Source organism: Anopheles ziemanni, chromosome 3 (assembly GCF_943734765.1).
Source record: "Anopheles ziemanni chromosome 3, idAnoZiCoDA_A2_x.2, whole genome shotgun sequence".
In the NCBI taxonomy this organism is placed as follows: domain Eukaryota; kingdom Metazoa; phylum Arthropoda; class Insecta; order Diptera; family Culicidae; genus Anopheles; species Anopheles ziemanni.
The window spans coordinates 44,015,524-44,027,222 of record NC_080706.1 but is presented as its reverse complement, the minus strand read 5'-3'; the positions used below and the strand labels follow the sequence as shown (position 1 = coordinate 44,027,222).

Sequence of the window (11,699 nt, the reverse complement as noted above, 5' to 3'; positions counted from 1 at the left end):
AATCTACATATTGCAAGGTCCGCGATTGTTAGGTGCATCTCTTTGTGAATGTTTTCTTTCTTTCCCATCGCAGCCAGTAAAGTGAAGTGCATCTAACGAGTAAAGTAAATTTCCCGTTCCCCTTTCTCTCCTCCCGCCATCGTCGCCCATCTCTAGGGAGAGGAATCCGTTTCAGTTGTGTCCGCGGCGCGCGATTGTTTCCGTACGTAAGTGTTGTTTGCGCGTGTGCGTTTCCGAATGTGTGTGTGCGTGCGTGTGTGTGCGGTTGTGTGTAGTTAAACGATAACAAAATAGAAACAACAAAAACAGAAAATAACTTCATCAAACGAATCGAGAAAAAGGGAATAATTTCAAACAAACCAGAAATATCGCGAACCAAAGGATAGCCACTTCCAACAAGTCCTCTCGGCAGTAGATGAAGGTAAGTAGGATGGGAAACAACATAGGAATATGTTCTCACACCTTCACTAACCTTTTCTAAATTTTTGTTTATATTTTCACGATGCCGTCACCGCCGCCAGGAAGCATCATCTACCAGTCCATCAGAAGCAACAGCCGGCGAAGAAGAAGCGGACAGGGTGCAAAGATGTCACGCAATAAAGACAAATACGAAAGCAGCAACAACCGGCGACAGCAGACGTTTCTGACCGCCGAGGACATTGCCGCCGGAAAGAAGACCTGCTGGCAGGGCATCGAGATAACGGGCAGCGTTCGCAACCTCAGCCCGACGCTGTGGAAGTTCGAGCACCTGACCGCCCTGTATCTGAACGACAACTCTCTGACGCGCCTGCCGCACCAGATCGGCCAGCTGGCCAAGCTGCGGACGCTCGATCTGTCCGCGAACAAGCTGCGCAGTCTGCCGGCCGAGCTCGGCGAGCTAATACAGCTACGGTAAGTGGACCGGAGTCGGAGTCCACTGCATCGGTTCCACTTTTGGTTCTGAACTTTCCACTTGTCGCCATTTTTTTTAGGGAGCTGCTGCTCAACAACAACTACCTTCGGGTGCTGCCGTACGAGCTGGGCAAGCTGTTTAACCTGCACGTCCTGGGACTGCACGGTAACCCGCTTGGCAAGGATGTGCTGTCGATCTACAATGAACCGAATGGAACGTCCAAGCTGCTGACCTACATGCTGGATAATCTATCAGGTAGGCCGAGCACACGTGGACAGTACAGATCCACTATCTATACGCGGAAGTATCGGGAATCCCAGATCCATTTGGAAGTGCCATTTGGTGCATAAACGATGAAAGAGGATCCAAGTCGTTAATATAAGGAGGGAAAATTGTGGATATTACGGAGGGATTGATCAGATTTTGATTACACAATTCCACAAGTAAATTTTATGTATCTAGAATAGATTTATCGTTAGAAAATAGCACTCCACGAATATGATTGTTTAGACATGATTGAAAATCATGTCCAATTCCAATCTGGATCCTTCCCAGTATGAGAGGCCTACCCGAAGAGAGATGTACACGAAGGGAATAAGTCTAGTAAACCCATTATGGGTAAACATGACCGAAGATAGTCGTTAGGCCAAAGAGGAAGATGGTTTTAGATGTTTTTGTAGGTGTATAGACAGACTATCGTCAATTGTGTAATTATGATGTTCAAAATGCTATGGATGCGGCTGCCTGGGAAAATTGGGAAAAGCGCTCGCAGGATAGACTTTTAAGTCCTTTAGTTTATACGGATAAGTAAGGAGATGAACCCCACCGCAAAATGAATAGATTTAAATGTACATCTGTCGTTTTGCAATTTATAGTTAGCTCTTAACGGGCAGCAACGATTGAAGTCGGTCATTACACCAAAGATCAATCTCTATCGTCCGGCTTGTTTTAACTGACGAACGTTGTTGTATTCTTATTCATTTCAACTGGTTTGTATGGTATGCCAGTGTAATCTATAAAATAGCTTACCTGGCTAAAGTAGGGATCTACTAGGGTCTTCTTCTAAGCATGGAGCATGTTTTTTTCCGTGAGCTGTAACAACGTCAACACATTATTTGGTTTTTAAACATGCAGCGTATCGGTTTATCTTAATAGCGTTTGTGACTGCACTCAAAATCTATACCTGATTATGTATTCGTTTTAATCTCGTCTAGATACTGTTAATAGTGATTGGCACGCTCAGGGTGAACGAATTGTAGAATTTTATTTTGTGAAAAACCACTCAACTGTTTATAGAATACACAGGAAATAGAATGACTGAAGTAGCTCCTTGAAATAATATCTTTCGACTAATTTGATGTAAAACATACAATAACATAAATTAGTCCTTCACTACAATGTTGAGGTAGGCAAACTTTTAAGCTGCCAATAATTGTATATTTCGTTGAGGTTCCTCGTTATTTGCTTACTCCAAACGTCGCGGGATGGTACGCACTCAAGCGAACGCTTTGGCAAAGGTAATTGGGAATGTAGCACACATTCCCCAACAACACTAACACCATTCCTGACGATCAGATGTCACGCCTAATCGATAATGCACGCGCACGCTAAAGTTCGTTTAAAATGCAATAATGCATGCGTTTTCCTGCCGTGCGGAGGGAGATTGCTAAATACCAGTTTTCTCCATGTAAAGCCGGGTGTTTTGTATATGCCAAAAAAAAAGTTAAGGATTTGCTGATAGGAGAAGGGGCGAAAAGGGCAGCGAAAGATAAAGAGAAGAAGATTTTATTTATGCGCTGCTTGGCCCATCGCCGACTTCATCTTGAAAGTGATACCGTCGATTTTGTGTTCGTCAGCCAATTAAGATATCACTTTCGATCCGGCATACCAATTTGGGGCTACCCGCGATGCTGCGATCGTACCACTGATCATTTGTGTACAGCCTCCTCTCCGCTCCATCGCCATTTACTCTGCTGCAAGGCAACGCACATGTAGGTTTTACGCACGGTGTTGGCGCTTGGCGATTGGTCTTGCCGAATCGGGGCTTTCAACCACCATTACCCCGGCACCGCACTGCACTGTGGGCAGCCACCCTCGACTTACCCTATCGCTGCTCATTAAAAGGTGCGCGATTACGATTCGCCCGTACGCTGCTTTTGGGCAATTTAGTTTCGGCGAAACGGGAAAGGAGAAGCGACGCAGCAACAAGCTGTCCATTCTGGTCCAGCAGCAGCAGCAGCAGCAGCAGCGCCCACAGTACTTTGGCCGACTACCAACCGGGAGTCTTTGCGAGTCGTTTTAATGAAGGGGAGAAAGTGCTGGCCGGGACTGCGATACAGTTTTCCCAACATGGGCGGACCCGGCCGTATCGTTCTCCTGGTGCCTTATCAACGGTTTTAAAACCGGAGAAATCGACTCTAACGCTCACTTTCTACTGAGGTCTTTTGGTTTTCAGTTGCTTGTTGAAGTTTTTCGCGCTGGGTGCTTTGGATGTGGTTTATGGGTTTTTTTTTCATCGTTTAGTTTGATTTATTACTTTTAAATGAATTTCGGGGCTTTGCTAGGAAAATGCAAGAGCTCGACGGTCCAAAGTAAATGGAATTGCCCTTTGTTATTTGATAAGCAAGATCAGGTATTATACGATTAGTTTTTTATATAACGAATATTAACAAAAATATGCTAGTTTTCATTTTATTCAATTACATGTAGTAAATCAATTTTCTATTGTATAATTAAATTATAATTTAAGGAAATTATGATGCTTGTAGTGTTAGCTAGTAGCCTACAATGCAATTAAACAATTTTAATGCGAACACCAGCATGTTAGTGTCCACGTCGATCACATCGGTGGGTGTTGAACAGCTAGTTGCCTTGCCTCGCTCAACTGGTTTTGCATCTGGTTGAATGTGGAGCATCGATCTTTGGCGAGATAGCACCGGAAAGAGCTCAACGGCACCACCGGACGACATCTGCGTCCGCCGTTCCGGCGGGTAGGTTTAACTAGGTGAACCTAATTTTAATTGGTAATGTCACAAATTACCGGTCGGGAACGATGTAAATGATTGCCGGGCCAGCGGCTCGTCGCGGAAAGAATGGAAAGTGTTTTGTTTGTCTCCCTCGGTGTTGTATAGTAATGTCCAAGATTGCATATTAACCGAAGAGGAATTGACAAGATTGAAATGTTCTTGCACCACGGGTAAAGTTTCGTGCCAGCGATGATCGTGCACGATTTGTGTGTGCGCGCGTCCGTTGGTGGTTTACTAGCTTACCCGCAGGGAGTGTTAAGGTACATCGAGGAGTGTACACACTGTCCCCGGTCCATCGCTCGAACAGCCTCAAACGGACCGCCACTTAACCGTAATGAGCAGTTCCAGGCGGCTTAAATTGAGGACGCTAGCGCACTGGTCAACCTTGATAAACAAACACACACACTTATACACATCGTGGTTGCTCAAGAAGGTTGCTTCGTGCGTGCTTCGGAACTTCCTTGGAAGTTCCTCTGGCATCTTCACCAAAAGGTCCCTTGTGGGGTGAAACAGAAAAAAATGAAAACCGCAAACAAGACACCCGCATTATAATCGGAAGGAGGGAAGGTCTCTACCTAAATGGCTACCGGTGCTGAATAACTCCACTACAGCGATCGGGCAGGCCAGGGGGTCAACCGAAAAGTGTATCATTAGGAGCGAGAACGTCCGCTGCTTCTTCGGCGAAGGAAATTCATCCGTTCAGACTGTTGCGTGTGGCGGTTTTCTTTTTGCTTTTTACAAAGTTGAAGATAGTTAGCTAAGTACATCCAGCCCTATATGACCGTGTGTTTGGTCAGTCATCCATAGGGTGTGATCGAAAAAAGTACTTTCGTAAGATCTAATTACCTCTTCAACGTTTAACATTTGATTCAAGTTGAATGTAGAAATCAAGTTGTGTAAAATATTATTTCGTTCCCCTTGTTTATTTTTTTTTATATTACTTTATTACATTAATGTTCAGATACAGCCTTTACGATTGACCATAGAAAGATCGTAAGAAACGACCCTTCGCCGATCTTTAGTTCTTCCTTGTGGTATTATTGTGTGGGATGCTCATAATCATTAGCTGCAATCGCTTTTGATGATAATGATCGGTTTGAACGAGTGTGGGTGGTTTGGTAACTCCAAAAATATCTTGTGCCCTTGAGAGTGGATCTGCTAGCGTGTTGGAAGAACTTCCAAAAATACATTTGACATTTGAATGTTAAGCAACACGATTTGTGGATCCGTTGGATGAGAAAACGGTAGATAATTCTGTTTTGGGTTTCTGTCTGCGGAATTTGATACCTTTCGGATTGAATCCTGGCGGAAATCTCTGATATGAACTGATTGACACAGTTTTCAAAGGAGTAAGGCATAGTGGTCTCTCCTCTTTTGTTGGTGGTTTGTTTTATCTTTGCATATAGTTTGTATTTAAATAACGTTAGGTTCCACACCAATGCTAGACCCCCGCGATGGTTATCTAAATGTCGATTACAATTCGTCCGGTGTCCGAGAGAAGTCGCATCGGTAAACGTGCCCCGCGCTTTTGTTTCAGCACTGGGTGTGGGGCTATTAAGAGTCGATGCACAAACGGCGCTATAAAATTGAAAGTGAAACTTACCACCGCACACTGACTGTCTGTCTCGCCACCGGATGGAACCACCCTGGGCCGCTGGACAACCCGCATCCGGCCGCGTGGAGGGAGACGCAATGGCTCGAGCGACGGAAACGCGCTGCTCCGGCTTTTTCTGGTTTCGAAAACGCGTTTTTCGTTCGAACCCGGCCGAAACGTTTGAAACACACGGGCGGACGGTGCGGCGCGTGAAGAAAGTTTCGCGCGAAAGTGCGCTTCGCGAAACACGACGCTAAAGTAAGAGGGATGATGGGAAAAAGAAAATTTTAAACAAAAAATAAAACGGCTCCTTTCCCTCAGAGGTTGAAGACACGAGGAGGGGGTGCATTGAATATTAAGTTGCCCATTTCTGGAGCTAATCCGGTGCCAAACAAGGAGGGAATTGAAATGTAGATTTGAACTTGCAAAAAAAAGAAAATCAGCCAAAAAAATAATTAAATTAGACGATCACAAGTAATTCGCTATTCGAAAATTAGATTTTATTAACGTTGCTGTGCAGTCTGTATATCCTAATTAAATACCGGCAATCAGAGATTTTATTTTTTCTTGCACAATGAAAAACTCAATAGTGGATTGATCTCTGAATGTTAAATTAAGGTTCAAAAAAATATTGCTGAGTTAATTTTTAAATACCAAAGTTGCTTCTTATTTTTTTTTTGCGAGGTTCAATCAGAACCTTTATTTCACTTCTTTCGATCTTTCAGATTGATTCGGATTGATTAATGAATATTTCAAGATTCAAATCTATTCAATCAATCTATCAATGAAGATTCAGTATCTAACATTGATAGATCTTTCGAAACTTTCGCGAATCTTCATTATCCTTTTTTATGTAAAGTTACAGTGCTAAAAAGGGAGCTTCCTGAGCATTTTTCGTTGATCTTTAATTTATTTTTCAAACCTCCATGAACCTTTGGGGTTTCCTGATTCTAAGATTAGTGAATCTCAAAATCGATGCAAAGTGTTATGCAGATTCATGCATCTGAAAGTGAATTAACCAACTCTAGTAGACACCCTATCAGCTTTGCAGATTTTCCACGATCTATCAAGATTTTTTTGTTGTTTTTTCACAAATCGTTTAGTTGCTTGGTTGTAAAGAAAATCATGCATGGACCCAAAATGTTTAAATAGATGTATTTTACTGTAGAAGTTATTAGGTTGTATCTTGTTTCCTTTTTTTATTTGATAAGAATCATTTGCCAATATACAAGGAAAAAAAGCGCGTGTTTTCATTTGATGATGTTTTTTATTGACCAATAACGATTGAGAGATCCTCAATACTTCATTCTATGTATCCATGCCTTATTTTTGACTATCAAAATAAAGACCGTACACGTACAAAGTTATCAAAACGTGCATAAATGATAGCTGAATTTAAGAATGAAGTAGACCAGATCTTCGGTTTTGCACTTAAAAAGCCTTTCGCTGGCAGTTGTGAAAATCTTTTCGCGCACACCATCGCAATTGGAGGCGTTAAAAAGAGCCGAAGAAATGCGAGTAGAAAGTGAAAACCGACCCCCGCCGGTCACAAGGTGGAGGTGAATGTGACCCATCCCTTTCCACAACCACCTCTGCAGTCCTCTCAGTCCTCCCTGGCCGGTGTGTGATTAATTGGGACGTCGTTCGGGGATGTCTGTTTCGTTTTCGGTACCCTATGCTGCCGATGCTCGAGGGTGCTGGGAAATGTCGCTCCCTGCGTTTTTGTTGGTTTTGTGTGTGAACCTGCAGCCAACCAATTGACTACATCTCATTTGCGAACAAAAGCGACTTTTTTATCCCTTTTTTCTACCCGCTGGTACAACAACCAAACCAAAAAGGTCCCACCAAACTTTTGTTTGATCGTCTTCATTGGCTTTGAGGGAGGCGCTTTCGAACCGTTCATCGGTTGAGGCAGTCATTTTGGATGCGGGAGTGTTTTTCTTTTCTGAGACAGAGGAAGGTTTTATCTCTATACTTCAATCTTCAGATACAGACACTCTGGTCTGGTTCGGTCTTTCGGTTGACAAACTAACAAGTGAAATGTTGGTGTTAACCCCTTGTTAGTAGGTAATCGGTGTACTGATTTGGCTTTGCTAATTTAATTAGGTTTGCTCAGAACCACTTTCTACTGTATAATCCTTTTCGTTGTGTAGAGTATTTTCTTACAGCTTGGAAACTAGGTGCAATATCGTGTCAAAAGTAGATTTCAAGATATTAATTTAGTCGACCGAGAAAATTGCTACTCCAAGGAAAGCACAGTTCATAAAACTCGTTCAAACATGCTTTTTAGACGGTGCAAATAAAAGTTTACAGCGCCGATCGTTGATCGTTAAACTACCAACACTAAATGGCAACCACCCAACCGTCAGGTAAATCGCATGACAGATCACGCTTAACCCATCCGGGCAGAGGTCACGTAACCGTCTCGGTGTACCGAATCGAGCCCTCCCTATCACCAACCGGATGAGTTCTCCGCTCGCTTTGTGTGAGCTCCCAATTTTGACAGATAATCTATCGAAAATGCAAAAAGGAATGCTCGGGGAAAGAGTAAATGTAGAGGAATCGGGATCCGTCCGCCTTTTGTTCGGCAGCAAACCGCTCGATCGGGTTCGTCGGATTTTTCGTCCGGGGTTTCGAGGTGGTTCCCGGCAAACCGCCAGCACGCGCCCGGACTGTCGATGCAATTTGCTATAACTTTCCCCGACGTTTTTCTAAGCTTTTCCGAGCACACGGCCGTGTGTTGGTGGCCGATCGGGAGAAGGAAGGGGGAGGCTGTGCTTTAATTCGGAAATTACCGGAACAGATGATTTTATTGATTTTTTTCTCTCTCCCGCCCTTCATTTTCCAGTTCTGCAACCGAGGGGATGGAAAGTGAGTGGAAAAAATAACAACACCCGGATTCGTTGGGGTTAAGGCAGCTCCACACGGAGCGGGCAGCAGTGAGATAAAATTGATTTTTGCCGTTTTGCGCGACAGGGAAGCATGTGGGCGGGGCGAGGGTTTGCCCTTTTCGGTGGCCTCTTTTCGGTTCGGTTTCGGTTGGCGTTAGTTGTTTCAGGAGAAACAATCTCCCAGCCTTTCCCTCCCCTCGGGTTTGTGCTTTCTCTCCCGCAGCAGCCCGGTTAGAAATATTCAATAATCGATCACAGGTCGCTCGCTGGCCGACTGCGCCGTCGGTCGGCCGGTCGGTTTTGTCTTCCCCGAGGTAAATGGTTGCATCCGACACGGTTTGCTGGATTTCCGGCGCTACCGGCCGGGGAGACGATTTCAGTCCGCCGTGGAAAGTGTAACCGTCCGAAGGGTCGTGTAATTGCAAAATCAATTAAATAATTTCGTCCGCCATTCGTCGCCAGCTTTCGCAGCCACCGGCGTGACCTGGTTTGGGAAAAGTTTCGTAGTTTTTACCAATATATATTTTTCGTCTTCTAAACCGTTTGCTACTCTTCTTTCTTTACAGGTAGGTGACGTGCTGGTTTTTCGAGCTTCCTACTTCGGCCCGCACCGATTTGCGGGACCTCTCGATCGCCTCCAATACCGAATGCAGCCCCAAAAAACCGGTGACGGCTGGTGGCGACGCGCCCGGTAAGCGGTGGGTTTGGTTTAACTTATTTATTTATTTACTTTTCCCTCCGGTGCGCTGCGCGCAGGCGCAATTGGTTCGCGGGCGAAACCGTGGCCGATTTTTTGGGTTATTTGGTTTGTGAAATTTGGTTTGGTGTGGTGCGCGCTTCGTCCCGGATCATCGGTAAGGTGTCGAACGCGGATTAGTTTTCCTGCCATTTTTTTCACTGTTGCCTTTTCCAGCCGCAGCAGCCTAGGTTTGTCTGTTTGCACACTTTTAATATCGCTTTCGGGGCCTGTTTTTCCTCCGCCCGGGGATAGCTTGACGCTTTTGGGAGGAAAAGTAAGTAAAGATTAAAAGTGTGGGCAAATTAGAAAGCAGTGGGGCGGTAGGAATGAAAAAAGAGCAATAGCTTTGAAAACAAATTCTTTTTGCATGGTAACATTATGGACTTTCTTCGGCCAAGAGGTGGTTGAACATTTGACTATCGTCGAAAGTGCCGGTGCGTACCTACGCCGCCCTGAGAGTCTGCAAAATGTTTTACTGTGTCAAATAGCACTTCGTTTCCTTCCAGGTGTTATTATAAAGGGTAAAAAATGATAGGGAAAATGCCCCGTTCGGAGTAGTATAGCTAAGCTCTGATTTGGAAAAAGGAACATGTTTGAAAACAGGGGGTCCTTGTTCCTTAACACGTTCACTACGAAACGCTTTTTGAACATGTTTTTAGTACAAATATTTTCGATTTTTTTTACAAATCAAATGCTTGGACTTGTTTTTAAACTAATAACAAATAGACTAAGCTTCTTTAACACGTTGACTGCCATGTCACCCAAAAGTGGGCAGTGACAGCAGAAATCAGTTCTAAAAAAGAAAATTTGGAACTTGCTACGTAACTAGGCTAGGCTATAATAAATGCAAAAAACATGTTCATGCAAGTTTTATCTATTTCTTTGTATAACGTTCGATTTGTTTAAAAAAACGAGCCTCAGTATTTATATTAAGCCCAAATTATATCAAAAACGATTGTACTTAAAAATGTTTTACAGAAGCTTGGCAGTCAATATGTTACTTTAAAATAAAGTGTAGTTGGTATGGTACCGCTTTCATTTGAAAGCAATTTACAAAAAAAAGTGTAGTTCACATAAAGTTGCGTAGATAACGACACGTTTACGCACCAAATGTCCACGGGGAAAGTACTAGCACTTTGCATAGAGTACCTTTTTATGACGAAATTACACGCACCCTGCCTGAGTGTTCCTTTCCCAGCGAAAGGTTGCTCCTTTTTTACGTTGAGAATTTGGTTATTAAAAACTCACCTGTCAAAATAGTCAAGAGAAATATGTCACTCATTAAAATTTCCTTCCCGGAACGGTAAGGGGCATAACCATGGGCTCGCTTTTCCAATAAAGAAGACCGGCCCCCCATTCGCATCCGGGGAGCACTTAAGCTTTCACGTGTTCGGTGTCATCGTTAGTGCGCTTCATCTGCGGTGATGGAGATTTTCATTTTTTCCACCATATATGTGCTCTTTCGATCCGTCGTACGTCAACACCTTCTGACATTGGCGGCCGACCGGGTGTCTACTACTTTTTCAATTGCGAACGAACCGATGATGAGATCAGCCGTCAGAGGTGACGGCAGAACGAGAGCGGCGCGTCTCGATGACGAGAGAAAGTGAGGAAACAAAAGCGAAACTGAACTACGAGCAGTACCCCCTATGGGCAACTCGAATGTGTCCCAGAGACTCCCACACTCACGACGAGGCACGCTACCGGGCGGCTAAATAGACCACAAATGGGTCCTCTTTTTTACTCTGTCCCGCAGTCGTGGGGTTCGAGCTCTTCGCTTGATGCGAGCTAATTAAGCAAACGAACGTACATTGTTTTCACCTTCGCGTTCGAACTGTGATGCGAGATCGATTAGACAGCATCGACGAAGACGACAACGTTGTGCGATCGCGTCCATCCAGCAACAAGCAGTACGCCGTGAACCCCCGGACCCGTTGGTTTTAACGTTTGGCGCAGAAAGAAAGTGCCAACGAGGTGGGAGATTCGCCGGCTCACTTTCGAACGGCGAATGATGATCAGCTTTCTGCAAGCCCTCTCCCCTCCTACCCCTGGTGTGGGGGTGGTAGCACGATCACTTATATAACTTCCCCTTGCGGTGGCGTGTGATGGGCGACGATCATCATGCATGGTTTGCATGAAGTTTGCGCCCTTTATTTTTTTATTTTTTCCTTGCGTGAGACTGGGAGCAAGCGAAAGGCGAAAGCTTTCGTTCGACGAAAGTACCCCAACCCCTTCCAAGAGCGTGCCAAGCAAAAGTAAAAGCGCGCTCCCGATGAACCACGCTCGAGCTCTAGCCCGAGCGGCACTCAGTGAACGTTTACCGCGAACCGTGGCTGAGCGTTAAACTTCGGATGAATTCGCGAGAAGCGCGAGCGAGAGAGGGATGAAAAAAGTCGGTACAAAACATCGCATCCTCCCCCCTCGGGAGCGTTTGACTACACCTCGTGGTCCGGTGTTGTATAGCGGAAAGGTCCACCGTGTAACCGACTGCCACAGTTTTGCGCGTTTGCTTTTGTTTTCATTTCGGCTTGACGCGAGACGCCGCCGCCACCGCCCG

General features: G+C 44.7%; 1 protein-coding gene across 1 annotated transcript in view; it reads left to right on the top strand.

The window, feature by feature from the left end:
• Positions 1-284: 284 nt before the first annotated feature.
• The window catches only part of LOC131286663 (CCR4-NOT transcription complex subunit 6-like), a 119,990-nt gene continuing 108,575 nt past the window's right edge, over positions 285-11,699 (top strand). Inside the window, exons 1-3 of the mRNA XM_058315646.1 lie at positions 285-421; positions 522-891; positions 972-1,147. Of these exons, the coding sequence (XP_058171629.1) occupies positions 587-891; positions 972-1,147 (481 nt within the window). The 5' untranslated portion in view covers positions 285-421; positions 522-586. The remainder of the gene's footprint in view (positions 422-521; positions 892-971; positions 1,148-11,699) is intronic.